The sequence below is a fragment of the Halichoerus grypus genome, chromosome 2 (assembly GCF_964656455.1).
Source record: "Halichoerus grypus chromosome 2, mHalGry1.hap1.1, whole genome shotgun sequence".
Lineage (NCBI taxonomy): Eukaryota > Metazoa > Chordata > Mammalia > Carnivora > Phocidae > Halichoerus > Halichoerus grypus.
Genome location: NC_135713.1, coordinates 208,459,592 through 208,477,130, shown reverse-complemented (window position 1 = coordinate 208,477,130; position 17,539 = coordinate 208,459,592). Strand labels below are relative to the sequence as shown.

At 60.5% G+C, this 17,539-nt stretch overlaps 2 protein-coding genes across 2 annotated transcripts; both read left to right on the top strand.

Annotated features, from left to right (window-relative positions):
* The first annotated feature begins 6,207 nt into the window (after positions 1-6,207).
* Positions 6,208-8,383, top strand: MYADML2 (myeloid associated differentiation marker like 2). Its single transcript, XM_036093673.2, has one exon. The coding sequence runs from the start codon at positions 6,367-6,369 to the stop codon at positions 7,288-7,290; it is 924 nt and encodes a 307-aa protein (XP_035949566.1). The 5' UTR covers positions 6,208-6,366; the 3' UTR covers positions 7,291-8,383.
* Positions 8,384-10,759: 2,376 nt separating this feature from the next.
* On the top strand, positions 10,760-15,101 carry PYCR1 (pyrroline-5-carboxylate reductase 1). The gene is made up of 8 exons (XM_036093693.2): positions 10,760-10,823; positions 11,213-11,345; positions 11,599-11,669; positions 12,398-12,577; positions 12,764-12,985; positions 13,158-13,250; positions 13,424-13,587; positions 14,243-15,101. The coding sequence occupies exons 2-8, from the start codon at positions 11,279-11,281 to the stop codon at positions 14,406-14,408; spliced, it is 963 nt and encodes a 320-aa protein (XP_035949586.1). The 5' UTR covers positions 10,760-10,823; positions 11,213-11,278; the 3' UTR covers positions 14,409-15,101.
* The last annotated feature ends 2,438 nt before the right edge of the window (positions 15,102-17,539 follow it).

The window sequence follows — 17,539 nt, the reverse complement described above, 5'->3', positions numbered from 1 at the left end:
GGGGCCACCGTGGGCCTGAGAGGGACCTGAGCAGAACCCGAGGGTGCTGGGGTCGTCTGCTGAGGGGTTCCGGGGCCTCCTACTGCCCCACCTTCAACCCACTAGTCACCCATGTTGGCTTCCCCAGGTGGCCCTGAGTGGCCCACCTGTGGTCTCCTCCACAGGCCACTGCTCCATGGTCCCCTGTGGGAACCCATGCAGTCCCAATGGCCAAGGGCAACAGTGAGGTTAGGGATGGGGTGGCCAAAGGCTGGAGATGAAAGAAGGTGTATCCAGGAGTGACTGACTGCTGGCTTAGGGGGGCAGCCCCTTCCTGGGCCCCTGGACAGCCATGGATGGTGCGCTCCCAGTGGGAAAGGGGGCGAGGAGCGCCCCAAAGGGGAGACTTCACAGGGAGGGGCCTGCCACGGTCGAGCTGGGCGGGGGACTCAGGCGGTGCTGCCCTTTAACCAGCTCTGTGCAGAGAAGGGCGGTGGGCGGCGACATCAGCGCGGGCAGGCAGACGTCTCGCTCCACCTGAGGCGGCCCGGAAGGGGTCAGCGGGCAGCTTCGCGTGTCTCAGATGCGCCAGGCCCACTGAGCACCATACCTGTGGCGTAGGCCTGATGGGACTCCTTCCACCAAAGGAATAAACCTTTTCTCCACGTGTTCCCAACAAAATAAGAGAGAGGCGAGTGGTCAGTCCTTGCCACGCTTTACTGCCGGGCCGGTGACAAAGCGAGCCCTGGGCACGCTAGGTCGTGGCTGCCGTGAAACCTGCAGTATTCGGCACGGGGGCCCATGTGACACGGGGACTCTGAGTCCAGCTTCTCTGGAAACGTTGCTACTTTCTACTTCCCTTATCACGTGATTCCCGCAGGAGCAAAAATGCTCAGCACGTGCTTTAAAAAGTGGGGGGCTGGGGCGCCTGGGTGGCTCAGTCATTAAGCGTCTGCCTTCGGCTCAGGTCATGATCTCAGGGCCCTGGGATCGAGCCCTGCATCGGGCTCCCTGCTCAGTGGGGAGTCTGCTTCTTCCTCTCCCTCTGTCCCTCCCCCCACCACTTGTGTTCTCTTTCAAATAAGTAAATAAATAATCTTTAAAAAAAAAAAAAGCATCTGCCTTCGGCTCAGGTCATGGTCTCAGGGTCCTGGGATCGAGCCCCGCAACGGGCTCCCTGCTCAGCGGGAAGCCTGCTTCTCCCTCTCCCGCTCCCCCTGCTTGTGTTCCCTCTCTCGCTGTGTCTCCCTCTGTCAAATAAATAAATAAAATCTTAAAAAAATAAAATTAAATAAATAAATAAATAAATAAAAATATTTTTTAAAAAGTGGGGGGCGCCTGGGTGGCTCAGTTGGTGAAGCGTCCGACTCTTGGTTTCGGCTCAGGTCATCTCAGGGTCCTGAGTTCGAGCCCTGTTGGGCTCCACGCTGGGCATGGAGCCTGCTTAGGATTCTCTCTCTCCGTCTGCCTCTGCCCCTCCCACCCCCACCTCCACCCCCCGCCCCTGCAAGCATGCATGCACTCCCCCCCTCAAAAAAAAAAATGCTGCTAAAAAAAAAAAAGCCAGAAGATGTTCACGCGGCTGCCCTCTGCTCCCCCTGCCGTCAGAGCGGCTGTGACCTCCGGGCCCCGCCCGCGGTCCTTCGCCATCGACCCTCAGTCCCCGAAGTCTGGCTACCAAGCCTCTGTGTCCCCTGAGCACACAGAGCAGCCACACCATCTTTTCTGCCCCATGGACACCTGCTTAATGTCATCAGGCTCCCAGCCAAGTTGTTCCTGCTTTATGGGGGCTTTCCCTGACTCCCCCAGAAAGGCTAAATTCACTTGAAATTTTGTTGCTATTTCCACACTGTGAGCAGCTAGAACCTCAGTGTTTTTCTATGGTGACAAGTTAGTGAAGGCTTGAGAACAGAGGTCATCACCAGCCTTGCGCCATGCGCGTGGGGACCCGGGGTCTGGAATCTAGAGCATGTCCCATGTCAGGCCCCCAGGGGTCCTCACCACTGTCCCAGCCACGAAGAAGATCCCAGGGTAGGGTGGCCAAGCAGACCGTGGGGAGGACCTCATGGGCGCTGTGGGCAGGCAAGCCCGACTGGCAAAGCACAGGACGTAGACTTTGCTGTGATCTGCTCTCCAACTCTGAAGGTCCCTTACAGACAGGGAGTGGGTAAGAACTGAGAAGGGGGAAACAGACAGGACTCAGGCACTAGGGCCACGGTGGAGCAGACCCCTCTGCCTCTGCCCTGCTTCATCACAGAGAACTCAGGGCTTGGCTCCGCCCCCCCGGGGGGCTGGGGAAAAGCTGGGGGTCCAGTGGCCAGCAGGGGCTTCGCCCAGACTTAGGCACAGCAGCCCCTTAGGGATGAGGAGAAGCAAAGCCCAGGGCAGACACTGAGGACCTGAGTCTGGGCATGGCCCCCATGCCATGGGGACCCCCTCCCCCGGGGGTGGCCACGGGTCTCAGTTTCCCCACGGAGAGCAGGATGATAAAGACGGGTGTGCGCACCTGGCGTCTGAGACCCAGCTCCCTCATGAAGGTCTCCCACTCAGCACCCGCACGCTGACCCTTGCTCTGCGGGGCCAACAGGCGTCCAGTGGGGGCTGTGGGACAGCCATGGGCGCTGATCCCAGGACGCTGCCCTACTTGGGCTCCGCGGTCACTGTCAGGTCAGCTTGCAGGCCAGGCTCCCTGGGACACTCTTGTTGCCGTCATGCCAGTCCCTCCCCAGCATTTCCCCGCTCCATGTTTACCTGATTTCCAGGCATCTCCGTGCTGGCAGTTGGAGGCCCCCACCATGTCTCTTCAGGAAGGGAGGACCCCCTCACTCACCACCCCTGCTCCAGGGTCCTGGGAGGCTGCCTTCTGCCTGCATATTTGGGCTGGCCATCCCCGGGCACCCAGGGACACCCCCCAGCGCTGACAATGCCGAGCCCGGTCTTCCCGAGGTTCCCAAGGTTTCAGGTGCTCTAGGCCGGACCCCTCGGGGGAGGGCGGGGAGGGTGGTGCCCCAGCAACCGTTACTGTGGTTGAGAAACACCGCTGGGTTCACTGTTAGGATTTGCTAAGTTATGAACTTTGGCTGAAGCGTGGCACATGTCTGCTTGAGATAAATGAAACTGTCTGCTCCGATCGAGAGGATTTCCTTCCAGCTCCCTGTGGTCGCAGGCAGTCGCAGCTGAAGCCATCCTCCTTGCACCCCCCACGCCAGAGGCCCACGTCGCCCTCGCTGCCTTGCCCAGGGTCAGGAGCTCATGCTGCGGACACGGGGAGGGATGAAGCAGACAATCCTTCCCAAGGGCGCACACGGTGCTGCCCAGGGACGGAGCCTTCCTCCTGAGTGTGAGTGAGCTGGCCAGGCTCCCCAGTGAGCAGGAAGAGGACACTCCATGGAAGGGGCTGCCTTGCGAGGCCTTCCTACCCACCCTGTAGCGTCCGGACGCTATCTCAGAAGATTAAAGACGTGAGAACCAATGAGAATCCCTTATTTTACGATTATACTAACTGTTCTGAAAAAATCATAAACAGGCACGTCAGGCCAGATGACCACCACAGTTCCACTGTTAGAGGGGGTTGTGTGTGTCTTCGCCGAGAACACTGTCCACGAGAGGCCCCCACGGCTGCTGAGACCCTGAGAGGACGGCAGGAAATGGAGATGTGGACACGTGAAGTGGGGACACCACTCCAAGCAGACGGCCCAGCTCCCATGCTCTGGACCCTCCCTGTCACGATTCTCCCGACAGACACCCTGGTTTTCCTGTCAAGAGCATTTAGCAGAATCTAACCGCAGGGAAACAGGCAGGCAGACAATACACACTGAAAGCCTATGAAGACGCTGGCCTGGACTCTTCAAAAAGACAGTGTGTATGGGGGGCTATAGACCATTCCGGAATAAAGGAAACTGACAGACATGACAGACCGATGCAATGCATACTCCCAATGAGATTCTGGGGCAAACGTTTTAAAAGGTATAGAGTGCAGGGCATCTGGGTGGTTCAGTTGGTTGAGCGTCCGACACTTGATCTCAACTCAGGTCTTGATCTCAGGGTCCTGAGTTCAGGCCCCGCACTGGGCTCCATGCTGGGCATGGAGCCTACTTAAAAAAATAATAATAAAATTAATTAATTAAATTAGTAAAAGGTATAAAGTATATTTTGGGGATAGATTGAGAAAATTGAGTAAGGACCATGTATCAAGTGATCATTCTTTAATTTCCCAATTGTGGGGGCACCTGGGTGGCTCAGTTGGTCTGCCTTTGGCTCAGGTCATGATCTCAAAGTCCTGGGATAGAGCCGCCCCCCCACCTAGTTGGGCTCCTTGCTCAGCGGGGAGCCTGCTTCTCTCTCTCCCTCTGCTGCTCCCCCTGCTTGTGTGCTCTCTCTCTCACTCTCTCTGCGTCAAATAAATGAATAAATAAAATCTTTAAAAAAAAATTTCCCGGGGCGCCTGGGTGGCTCAGTCGTTAAGCGTCTGCCTTCGGCTCAGGTCATGATCCCAGGGTCCTGGGATCGAGCCCCGCATCGGGCTCCCTGCTCCACGGGAAGCCTGCTTCTCCCTCTCCCACTCCCCTGCTTGTGTTCCCTCTCTCTCGCTGTGCCTCTCTGTCAAATAAATAAAATCTTTAAAATAGAAAAAAAAAATGTTCCCAACTGTGGGAGAATGGCTTTGTTCTTAGGAGGTGTCCATAGAGGTATCTAGTGGCAAATCATCGTATCTGCAGAATTAATTAGTATTTTTTTTTTTAAAGATTTTATTTATTTATGTGAGACAGAGAGAATGAGAGAGAGAGAGCACATGAGAGGGAGGAGGGTCAGAGGGAGAAGCAGGCTCCTTGCTGAGCAGGGAGCCCGATGCGGGACTCGATCCAGGGACTCCAGGATCATGACCTGAGCCGAAGGCAGTCGCCCAACCAACTGAGCCACCCAGGTGCCCCTAATTAGTATTTTTTTAAAGATTTTATTTATTTATTTGACAGAGGGAGACAGTGAGAGAGGGAACACAAGCAGGGGGAGTGGGAGAGGGAGAAGCAGGCTTCCCGCTGAGCAGGGAGCCCGATGTGGGGCTCGATCCCAGGACCCCGGGATCATGACCTGAGCCGAAGGCAGACGCTTCACCGACTGAGCCACTCAGGTGTCCCCAAAATTAATTAGCATTATTAATTATTAATGGTGTGGGGGAGAGAGAACACAAATAGGGCAAAATATTAATAATTCTTGAATCTATAGTTAATTTTCGAATTAATAATTCTTGACACCTGGGTGGCTCAGTGGGTGAAGCATCTGCCTTCGGCTCAGGTCATGATCGGGGCCCTGGGGTCGAGTCCTGCGTCGGGCTCCCTGCAGGGAGCCTGCTTGTGCGCACTCTCGCTCTCTCTCTGACAAATAAATAAATAAAATTTTTAAAAATAATAATAATAATAATTTTTGAATCTAGGTGAAAGATATCTGAGTGTTCGTTGTATTATCTTGCAACTCTTCTGTAACTCTGAGATTCTTCTAAATGAAAAGTCAAAGAGAAATATGCATAAGGATGTATATTGTACCCAGGATGGTCCCCGTGGCTGAGCTGGGGAACAGAATCACAGGGGATTTTTCTTTGTCTTTTCCTGTATTGACAGGGCCTTCACGTGGACAACCTTTACAGTCAGAAAATTGTTCTTCATTTTCAAAATCATTTCATATACTGTTAACACTTCAGCTTAAAGAGGGGAGACCCGAGTTTTTTCTAGGCATTATTATAAGTTGAGGAAAGACAAGTGAAGAGTTCCATAACAAACCCCCAAATGATAACTAAAACTCTATGCCCCCCGGGGTCAGTCCCAACACCTCCAGGAGATCAGGCTGAGCAAGAGCCCCAGGGACTCGGACAGCAGGGTCCTGAAACCATCCCAGCCCCCACTGCTCCCCCGGCCTCCCGGAGATCGTCCTCCCTCCTCCCAGGGGTGATCCTGGAGGCTTCTGAGCCCACCTTCCCTGTCTGCTGCTCTCCCTCCCCCTCCCCCGCAGGCCCTGGAGCCAACTGACCGACAGAGGCAGGTGCTTCGGAGGTGAGCCGGTGCCAGCAGCCAAGGGGTTAATGGTCCTGGCAGGGGCTTGGCGGCGGGACGCAGGGGTCAGATGACCCTGGGGGTTGGGGACAGACACACCCGGCTGCTATTCCGGGGCTCAAATCGTGACCACCTATTTATAGTGCGGGGTGGGGGTGGGGTGGGGGTGGGGTGCTAGGCCCGCCCCACACAGGCCCCGGAGAGGCGGCCCTCTGCTGCAATGTCAGGCGGCGTCCTCATCACCGCTGCTGCAGGCTGCCGGCACCTGTCTCCGCGGGCACAGCGGAGAGCCGGGCCGCCAGGGCCACCGGGCAGCCAGTGAGGCGAGGACCAGGCCGGCCAGATGGGCAGCACCATGGAGCCCCCCGGGGGTGGGTACCTGCACCTAGGCGCTGTGACGTCCCCCGTGGGCACGGCCCGAGTGCTGCAGCTGGCCTTCGGCTGCACCACCTTCAGCTTGGTGGCCCACCGGGGCGGCTTCGCGGGCGTCCAGGGCACTTTCTGCATGGCTGCGTGGGGCTTCTGCTTCGCCCTCTCCGGCCTCGTGCTGGCCTGTGAGTTCACCCAGCTGCACAGCTGCCTGCACCTGTCCTGGGGCAACTTCACCGCGGCCTTCGCCATGCTGGCCACGCTGCTGTCCGCTACGGCCGCCGTCATCTACCCCCTGTACTTCACCCGGCTGGAGTGCCCCCCTGAGCCCGCGGGCTGCGCAGCCAGGGACTTCCGCCTGGCCGCCAGCGTCTTTGCCGGGCTCCTCTTCCTGGCCTACGCTGCGGAGGTAGCCCTGACCCGGGCCCGGCCGGGCCAGGTGGCCAGCTACATGGCCACGGTCTCGGGGCTCCTCAAGATCGTCCAGGCCTTCGTGGCCTGCATCATCTTCGGGGCGCTCGTCCACGACAGCCGCTACGGGCGCTACGTGGCCACCCAGTGGTGCGTGGCCGTCTACAGCCTGTGCTTCCTGGCCACGGTGGCCGTGGTGGCCCTGAGCGTGACGGGCCACACGGGGGGCCTGGGCTGCCCCTTCGACCGTCTGGTGGTGGTGTACACCTTCCTGGCCGTGCTCCTCTACCTCAGCGCAGCTGTGATCTGGCCCGTCTTCTGTTTCGACCCCAAGTACGGTGAGCCTGGGCGGCCCCCCGACTGCCCCCGAGGCAGCTGCTCCTGGGACAGCCAGCTGGTGGTGGCCACCTTCACCTACGTCAACCTGCTCCTATACGTCGCCGACCTCGCCTGCTCCCAGAGGATCCGCTTCGTGCCCACCCTGTAGCTGCCCGCCCGCCAGGGCTCTCCAGGGGCCCTAGGCACCGTGAGGGCCACCCGGGTGAACCCAGACGCCCAGGGAGCGAGCCCGAGGGAGGCAACCACCAGAGCCACTCCTGGATTTCTGGCCAGGCTGGGGGAGGGGGAAGGGGAGACAGAGGGGCAGAAGGCCCTGAGCAGGACACAGGCAAGCATCCTCCTCCCCCAGGCAGCTCCCAGCCCCTCTCCGTCTCTTGGTCTATCTCTCTGTGTATATCTCTTATCTCTGTCTGTATCTCGCTCGCGCTTTCTCTCCATCTCCTGGCCCTCCCTGGCCCAGTGCTCCCTACTGCAACATGAGAAGCCTTTGAAGCAGATGCTGTTGTGACCCACTTTATAGATGGGGACATCGAGGCTAGGGTTTGGAGGCAGCCCCATGTGCCCAGTGTCTGGAGACCACATTCAGGCCATGACCTAAGTAGAGTTGAAAAGGGGACGGTTCCGGGGGTGTGGGAAGGACAGCGGTCTCAGCAGGGCACTGCTGGGGGGCTCTGTACCAGCTCAAAGAGAAGGAGCCCGGCGTGGGGACCCCTCCCTGCCCACCTCGGAGTGGCTGTAGGAAGAACAGGAATCATGGTGTGGTCACACACGGCAGCTTCGGCAGGCTGGAGACAGTGCCGGGGGCCTGCAGGGGCCCACAGGGCGTTGGCAGCACCGCAGTGAGCGCAGAATGCCAAGGGGAAGCCGGGTTCCCGCCCGGGGAAGGAGTGCCCACCAGGCACCCACCATCAGCCCCAGGGCAGCAGCTTCTGCAGGGCCTGCTGTGGGCCCTAGACAGGCGAGTCTGGGGCAGCCCCGACCCAGGGGGAGGGCCCAGCCGGGGGCAGCCGCTGGGTCACAGAGCCTGGGCGCCGGGCACCTCCCTAGTGCTCACAGGCCCACGACCTCCGCTCAAGTATCCTTTCACCTGGCCGCTGACCACCAGGGCCCACTGGGGCTGTGCCCTGCCGCACTCCAGCTCCTCCTGCTCAGGAGCCCAGACTGGGCCGCCCCTGAGTCCAGCAGCCCCGTGGCCCGTCCTGGGGCCTTGAGCAGGAAATAAAGGCCAATGTTGACACGCATCCTGGCTCTGGTGAGCAGTCTCTGCCCAGGGGACGATGGCCAGCTGCACCTCCTGGGCCATCCCCCCAGTGTGACCCAGTGTGAGCGGGGAGACAGGCCAAGACTGGGCCTGACTGAGGGAGGAGGTGCCCCTTGGGCTGAGGGGCAGCCTCCCGAGGAAGGAACAGGCATTGTCCTCTCCCTCTGTGGGCAATGGGGGTGGGGAGGTGAGGGCAATGCCGAGCTTGTCTCCCCCCTTCCAGTGGTGCTCACCAGCACCCCACACTCCTGCAGGGGCTTGCCAGGGGCGGGGCATAGCCATGGGTTCCACGGGCTCCCTTGTGCTGGCGCCATGCAGAGCACGAGGGGGGCGACTCACCTGCCTGGTAGGGAGGGCGCGCTGACAGGAGTCCTTTATCTGGAGGGGGGCAGGTGTTATTGGCTCAATAGCCGATCCCCAAAGGGACCAGGAGCCAGTGTGTCCTGAGGTGTCCTGACAGCCCTCACTGGCTGGGGGAGAGCGGGGGCCAGGGGGTCCATCTCCAGGTGACAAATGAGCATATGGGCCGCATCCTTCCTAGCTCACAGGGAGGCCTGGATGCGGACCAGTCTTCCTCCTTTTCTAGCCAAACTTCTGAAATGGTCACCAGCTCCCCAGTCTCCTCATTGTCCAGTGGACTTGTGCACCCAGTGCTCCACCTACCCTAAATTTTAAAGGTCCTGTGGGGAAGACAAAGGAGGGGGGATCCAGGGCTCAAGATAAACATGGCAGAAGTCCTCCAGGAGGCTTGCCTTGGGATATTCCTGCCAACAGTCACTCCCTGGGTGGGAGGACCTTTTCTTTTTGGAGGAGGGAGTTATTTGTCCTTATCACTGAAAAACAGTACTTTTTTAAAGGAAGGGTTCTGTCTTTTGATTATGTCCAATCAGGCAATATTCAGGGGGGCTGTTGGATTTATGCCTATGGGTTTGAGTCTGGACCACTCCCCAGACAGTCCACTTTGGACAAGTGGGGTGGGGTCATGGGGCAGATGTTGGTGGGCAGGAGTCTCAGGGGGCACTCGGGTCGCGAGGTTTGGTGGGCATGGATCCTGGGGGTGCCAACTGGAGAAGGGCCTCTTGCTACAGCCCCTCCCTCAGACGGTAAGGACTGAATGTTCAGATGCACCCATGCGGTGGACGCCAGGAGATCCAGCTTGCATGCACCATCACTACCCAGTGGTCTGTTGGCGTTGGTGGCCACCATTGTGTCCACAAGAGCTCACAGCCCTGCTTCTGGGGCACAAACATCAGGGTAATGCCGGATCATGTTTGAGAACAGCTTGTTACCATTTAAGATACAGAACTGAAAAAATAAAGCAGGTCACCCCTTCCCCTGGGGCGGGGCGGGGATGGTGGTGGTGGTTGGGTTCCCAATGACTACTACTTCTTACTTTGCCCTTAATCCTTCTGCTGACTGGGACCCTGGACTATCCTAAACCCCAAATGCAAACTCAACTCACTTGAGCCCTGAACACATCCTCAAGGGAAAAATGACTTGTTCTCCAAATGCAGGGGCAAAAATTTCCATGGACACTGCAGACAAGATGTCAGGAGATGTGGGGTGCTCCACAGGAGCTGGGGGGCACTATGGGATCTCATCTTCTGTTGACTGGTTGATCACTACCCACCCCAAGCACCTGTTTGGGGAGGTTTACATGGTACAAGCTATGGCCTCCGTCATGCCTGCGCACGCGAGGAAAGACTTGCAGAGAAAACCCCAGTTGGGAAAAAGAGCGTCTGGATCTCAGAGGGACTGACCTAGACCTCCCAGGGGTCCCCCCATTTTGAGATTCTGAAAAGGCTTAGGCTATCCTCTCCAGTGTCCAAGCTTCTCGGTACAATAAACAAATTTTAAAGTGACAAAACGCAGTATCAAAATAGTGTTATATTTTAAAATGTTTCCATTTTGCAAATTGTTTTCAAGCCTCCCACAAAAAAAAAAAAAAAAAAAAAAGGAAAAGAAAAGCAAGCAAGCAAAAATATTATACAGTTTGGGCTTCTCCAGTTTGATCAAGTAACAGCTAGCCCCGGCCACGCGATTGAGGACACCAGCCTGGCGTGCCCGTGTGCGCGTGGCCCACTACCAGGCCCCGCGCGGGGAGCCTCCGCCCCGGCCGCTCCTCGGAGGCCCGCGCCAGCCGCAGCCCCGGCGCGCTCAGTCCCCACGCGCGGTCGCGGGGGCGCGGACCGGGGCGGGGGGCGGGGGCGCGGGGAGGCTGGGCCGGGGCGGAGGGGGCGTGAGCGCGGGGCGAGAGGATGATGCAACCGCCCCGGAGCCTCCCGCGCCCCTCGATTGGCCGACGCCTGGCGGCCGCGCCGCCCATTGGTTGAAGCGACGGGGGCGGGGCCGACGAGGCTCGGGTGCCGCGTGGCGGGCGCGGCTCCGCGGCTCCGGGGCGACCTGCGCGCGGTGAGCGGGTGAGTGGGCGCGGAGCTGGGGTCAGGTGTGGGTGGGGGCGGTGCACGGGGAGAGGCGCATTTGCACACTGGCTCGGGCCTGGGGGTGAGGTGGGGGGCTCGGGCCTGGGGGGGCCTCCGGGCTCCGAGCCGTCGCCCCCCGCGGCTGTCCGACCCCTTCCGGAGGCCGGCACGCCCTTCCCCGTGTCCTCTGTCCGGGACCGTCGGGGGCAAACTGTGGGCAGGGAGACTGGAGCGATTGCCACGTCGGAGCTGGCGGGCGGCGTCGGGGAAAGTTGGACCGGCTGGGATGGCGGTGGGAGCGGGGAGATGGGCGCGGGGCCAGCGGCCAGGCCTGGCGCTGCCCGCCCAACTTCTTGCTCTGGATCCTGCCCCATCTCGCCCCGCAGTTGCTCCCCCAGCGCCCCCCAGCGCCCGTGCCAGCTGCGAGGGCTGTGGGCGGGGCCCCAGACAACATGAGCGTGGGCTTTATCGGAGCTGGCCAGCTGGCCTTCGCCTTGGCCAAGGGCTTCACAGCCGCAGGTAGGCCCCGCAGCCCGGAGGCCGTGGAGTGGGCAGGCGTGGGCCATTACCCTTCTACCGGCTGGGGGTGAGGTTCGGGTCTGGAAAACTTGCCCTGTTTCAGTCCTGTGGGAAATGGCAGGCTTGGGATGTTTGGGGGTGGGGGAGGGATTGCTGTCTTACCCTGGGTGGTGGGATTTCCACCTTTCCTTCCTGGGAATGTGATGGGGGGAGGCCAGGACAGGCCTTGAGGAAGGATCTCTGTTACCCACAGGCATCCTGGCTGCCCACAAGATCATGGCCAGCTCCCCAGACATGGAACTGGCCACTGTTTCTGCCCTCCGGGTAGGTGCAGTGTGGAGGGGGACAGGGAGGCAGTCCCCGAAGGGGCTAGTTGGTGTGTCTGGGGAGAGAGTGGGATCGCCTTGACTCTGAGGGCCGCAGGTGTAAAGGGCCAGTGGGAGACACCATGTGACCCCCCCCCATGAGATGCTGTAGCATCCCACAGACCCTGCTCCTGGCCTGCTGGTGGCTCCCCTTGCTCGGCTCTCGGGACCTGGGTGACAGGCACACGTGCCCCTGGTGGGGGGGGGGGTGTACCGGACTGGAATGGGGTTCCCCAAATGGAGCCTCCACAGGGGCTGTGGGAGCCAGGCAGATGGGACCACAGTGTCAGGGCCAGGTTGAACACATCTGGGGACTGAATATAGCTTTGGTTACCACAGCTGAATCAGGGCTCCAGATGTCCAGCCGGGAACCTGCCACCCATAACACCACTCACCCCTGGAGGACGGTCGCCCACGGTGGGGCGGATCAGGGCCGTGGCATGGATACATACCCCTTTTTCTGTTTGCAAAGGGACGTATTCGAGAGCAGAGAGCTTCTTCCACTTCAGGGTGGGAAGGGTGGCTGGGGGCTGTCAGAGCTCCATGCCCTGAACCCCCTACCCTGACTGTCCACATTCTCAGCAACCTCTGTCCTCTTCTACATGTGGGGCTCTTAGCTTGGGGAGGATACTAGGGGGGCCAGCCAGCGACGTCGGCAGGCTGAGCCCACGTTGGTGCTCCCTGCAGAAGTTGGGAGTGAACCTGACACCTCACAACAAGGAGACCGTGCGGCACAGTGATGTGCTCTTCCTGGCCGTGAAGCCACACATCATCCCCTTTATCCTGGACGAGATTGGCGCTGACATTGAGGATCGTCACATCGTCGTGTCCTGCGCTGCTGGGGTCACCATCAGCTCCATCGAGAAGGTGAGCTCTGTGGGTCCAGGCCGGTGTGCTGCGCGGCGGCCAGGAGCTCTGGCCGTGACATGGGCACAGTGGCCCAGCCCACAGCGAGAAGCCAGGACATGCGTAGTTGCCCGAGCGCGTTCAGTCACGCCTCGCATGCTCTGCTGGGCAAGGGGCGGTACAGATGCAAGCCGGTTTCTCCTCCAGAAGCTGACGGCGTTCCAGCCAGCCCCCAAAGTCATCCGCTGCATGACCAACACGCCGGTCGTGGTGCGAGAGGGGGCCACCGTGTATGCCACGGGCACCCACGCCCAGGTGGAGGACGGCAGGCTCCTGGAGCAGCTCATGGGTAGCGTGGGCTTCTGCACGGAGGTGGAGGAGGACCTGATTGATGCCGTCACGGGGCTCAGTGGCAGCGGCCCAGCCTACGTGAGGACCGGGGATGGGCGGCCACTGGTGGTGGTGGATGGTTCCCAGGCCCTTGGGGCACATCCTCACCCCACTCCCTGCTCTGGCTGCAGTGGGCAGAGCTGCTGGACCCACTGTTGCCTGGAGGAGGAGGAGGGGCCTAGGGCCGTGGCTTAGTGCCCTCTCCCTGCAGGCATTCACAGCCCTGGAGGCCCTGGCTGACGGGGGCGTGAAGATGGGGCTTCCCAGGCGCCTGGCGGTCCGCCTCGGGGCCCAGGCTCTGCTGGTCAGTGTTTTTCCTGGTCCTCTGGTGGGAGCCACTCCTTGCCGGGCCTGATGCTGTTGCAGTGGGGGTGGATGGGTGGAGAATCAGTGGGCGCACGGGGCCCGGGGCTGGGGGCAGTGGCCTGCAGGCCGGAGAGGCGCCCTGCAGCAGTCAGCTGTTCGCTCTGGCTATAGGGGGCCTCCAAGATGCTACTGGACTCGGAGAAGCACCCAGGCCAGCTCAAGGACAACGTCTGCTCTCCAGGCGGGGCCACCATCCACGCCTTGCATGTCCTGGAGAGTGGGGGCTTCCGCTCCCTCCTCATCAACGCTGTGGAGGCCTCCTGCATCCGCACACGGTGGGCCCCCAGTGCTGCCTCGCACATTCTGCTCAGCCGTTCCCTGAGCAGACGTTTACCGAGGCCTGGCAGGGGTGCCCCCGGGGTCACAGCTTACAGTCCCCCCTCCCCAGCCGTTGTCCCGTGGGGACGGGCTGCCCTGTGGGCCCACGCTGTGCTCCCCACAGAGTGTCACCCCCTGCAGCCCGCACACCAGGGTGACCACCCAGGCCGGGGAGGCAGGCCAGCGGGAAGCAGAGGGAACCCCTGTGGGCCGGGTCACCCCTTCCTCCCCGCCCTCCTCCTCCTGGGGAGATTCGCCGGTCAGCCGGCAGGAGGCTCCGCTCTGCGCATGCGCTCGCCCCAGCTTCGGGACGGCAGGAAGGAATGGAAGAGGCCGGATGGACGGCAGGGTTTGGTGGCTTGGCTTGGAGCCGTCGTCCCATGAAGGGTTCAGGGGCTGGGGCGGCCTGTAGATTTGGTGACCCTGAGCTGATCTGAATGAGGTGAGAGGCAGGCAGAGGGCCGTGTGGGGGAGGGGTGGCTGGCAGAGGGAGCTGCGGCGGGAGGGACAGCAGAGTAGCACCCAGGCCAGCAGGCACTCCTTCCCTGGGGGACAGCTGGGCCCAGGAGGGAGGCAGAGCCCGGGAGCCAGCCCTCCTCACTGCCTCCCCAGGGAGCTGCAGTCCATGGCTGACCGGGAGAAGGTCTCGCCAGCCTCCATCAAGAAGACCATCCTGGACAAGGTGAAACTGGAGTCCTCTGCAGGGCCCTCACTGACCTCTTCTGGCCACTCCAAGCCGGTCCCCCAAAGCCTGGCCCCAGCAGGCAAGGAGAACTGAGGTGTCCAACGTGCTCGCCAGGCTGCTCCCCACCTCCTCCTCGCTGCTGCGCTTGGGACACTCCTGTGCTGGCTGTCCTTAGCCCCAGGCCACACAGGGTGTCCCCACGGCAGCCCGCTGCCCGCCACTCTGGTCAACTCAGGTCAGCAGGGGTTGTAACCAGGGAGGGACCACATCGCTTCCCAGCAGGAATTTGTGCAGTCACTGAGTGCTTCCTGGCCCAGAACACAGATGGATTCTCCGACCTCAGTGACTCCCTTCCTCTGTCCCCAGACCAGGTCAGGAGCTCTTCTTCTGGAGTTCAGGAGGCCCGGGGGTCTTACCTCCCCATGGTCAGCTGGCTTGGGGCTTGGCCCCTCCTGAGTACAAAGGTCAAGTGTCCCTCCCCTGCACCCCCACTCCCGGGAAGGCCCAGCCAAGGAGGGAACCCCATCCCACCCCTGCCTCTTCTCCAATCTCCACTTGGGGGGATGCCTCCTCAGTGTGAGAAGGACCAGAGGGTCCCAAGTGTCCTGAGTGCGGCAGGCAGGACCACGGCTGCTAACTCCCCCTTATCCCCGTTTGGCATTTGAGAAAAGGGCTCCTTGGATAGTCTCAACTTCTGAGGTCCGTATCTCCCATTCCCCACCCACCTTATAGAGCCTGTATTTCTCTCCCCAGCCTTTTAGATGAAATACATTGGTTTCCAACCCAGTGCCTTGTTTCGAACTTCATCACCTCGTTTGGAGGGAGGGCCCCAGCGGCCCTAGAGGGTCCTTGTTGAGTGTCGTCTTAGACGCTACCCACAGCCCACAGGTCCTGGAGCCCTTTTTTGCAAGGCATTCTGGCTGCAGGGGACTGAGTCTCAGTGAGCACAGGTAGAGGGAGCTTCTGGGGAAGAGTGTGGCGCTTTGGGCCTCAGTCACGAGGCGTGACCCGAAGCTGGCACCGGAGGCTGGGCTTCGCGTGCCCTGCTGTGTGAGGGGCCCCAGCCTCTGTGCCCTCCACACCTCCAAGCTTAGCGGGGGCAGGTGTCCCCTCCACTCACACGGGCAGGGGCAGGTGAGGAAGGAGCCCCCTAGGGAGGTATATTAGGGGTCTCCAGAGACGCAGAACCAGCAGATGTGTATATATCTGGGCCTGGAGGGCCTGTGTCCCCCCTTGTGTGCACAGAGGTGGGCATGAGGGTGGGCAGTGAGCAGCCGGAATCACCCCTCTCTGACAGAGCCTTGGCACCCTCTCTCTGGGGAAAAAATGTTCCCAGAAGAGGTCAGGCCACAGGCCTGGCCAGGACCAAGGCTGGCTTCCAGCCACCCCTTCAAGCCAAGGCTGGTCTCGCTGAGCACTCGCCATCGGTAGGACGAGGGGGCGTGCGGCCCCTGCGCTCTGGGTCTGAGGGAAGTGAGCAGGTGGGTCTGAAGTGTGGAAAAGGCACATCATGGTGTTGGAGGAAGCACCGGGGTCCAGATAAGCTTTGCAAGGAGGCTTTACTCCGACCCACGAAGAAGGTACTGGGTTCCGGCAGACGGGACCTGTGGGCTTTCAAGCTGCCGTTTTGGCTCAAGCCAAAGTTCCACAGGTGGGGAAGCAGGAGAGCCTGATGGAGCCTGAGGAAGGGGAGTGAGCTAGGCAAGAAGGCTGCGGAGGTGAACGAGGCCTGAGTGTCCCACGGGGACAGACATCCAGGGCCGCCACTGTAAGCATGAGCACAGACTGCCCTGTGGGAGGAGCAGGGACCTGATTTACATGGGTGCAGGGCGGGCCGAGGACAGAGCTGGGCCTCAAGGGCCAGGGGCCCACAGATGCCAGCTGGGAAGCATTGCGATGCTACCATCTAGAGAAGCCACCACAGGGGTCCCACTGGGGAGGGTCAGTTTGGCATGCCTTCCTGGCTGCCATCGCTGCCCGTTCTGACACCTACCAAATGGGGCATGAAGGAACTTACTGCCCTCTGCCCAGTGGGCTGGGTGGGCCTGGTGGAAGAACCAGCTCCCTCTGCTTAGTCTAGCTTCTGCCTCAGTTTCCTAGTTGGAATTTTGCCCTAGGCTCCTGCCTGCCTGGATGGGGCCCTTGCCCTGCTTCTCTGCCAGTCCTTTCCTGTACCAGGCTGACCCCTGTCTTGTGGCCCCCATGAGAGCTGGGCTCAGGCTCCGGAACAAACAGGTCAGCAGCCCTTGGCCAGACAGAGAAGGGAGAAGTCCATCCTAGGAGGACCCTGGCATGGGCCTATCTCCCTGCCTGGACCCTTGTGGGAGTAGGGCTAGTCAGTCCGTTTGGACACCAACCACATCCCCTTGTGCCCTGAGCCTCCTTGCAATGTCAGTTTGGGGCCTGCTGAACTCCAGGAGAAGCCAGGGGGGCCCCCAGATCTGCCCGTGGAGGGTGCAAGCTGAAGAGGGACATCTGGGAGGTGCCAGCAGGAGGGCAGTGGCCAGCTGCAGTGGGAAGCAATGCACTGGAGGCCCAGGGAAGGCCAGGCCGGACCAGAGAGCCAGGTCTCGGCGTCTGCTCCCAAGAGGCAGCTTGGAAGCTGGTCATGGTGATGCTGCATGGACCAGCAGGGATGCTGAAACCCGTGGGCCTGTTTCCTTGCAGTATCACTCCCAAGCAAGGCTGCAGTGCTGTTCCTGGGTGGGGGCCAGCCAGACTTAGGGCAGGTGAGACCAACACGGGCTCTCTTGGGCTCTCTGGCTGGACCCAGAGACAGATGCTGGGGGCTTGGCTATCTTGGGTGTTTCAACATCGCACGTCCTCTTCCTTGATGGCCTCCCCCAGACATGCAAACAAACCCGCTACCTGTTACTCTGCAGGTGATCAGGACCCTGTTCACATACTCTCTCCACGGCTCTGAAGAAGAGTCTGGGGTGATGGGGCAGCAAAGGAACCTGGGTAGTCTGGAACATTCCCCTCCCCACAGGTCCCAGAGATCAGAAGGTGGGCAGCCCTGCACCATCACATGTCCAGAGGGCTGACCTTAGGGCCCAGGGCCATCTGTTTGTAGGAGGCAGCCCTCACACCCACACAGTGTCACTGGCCTCCAGGTGAGTTGGGCCCTAATTCACTTCCCACAGACCTCTCTGGCGGCCCTGGGTGGGCGCAGCCTCATGCCTGCCTCTCCCCTCTTCCAAGATGGAAGAAATGGCCGGATGTGT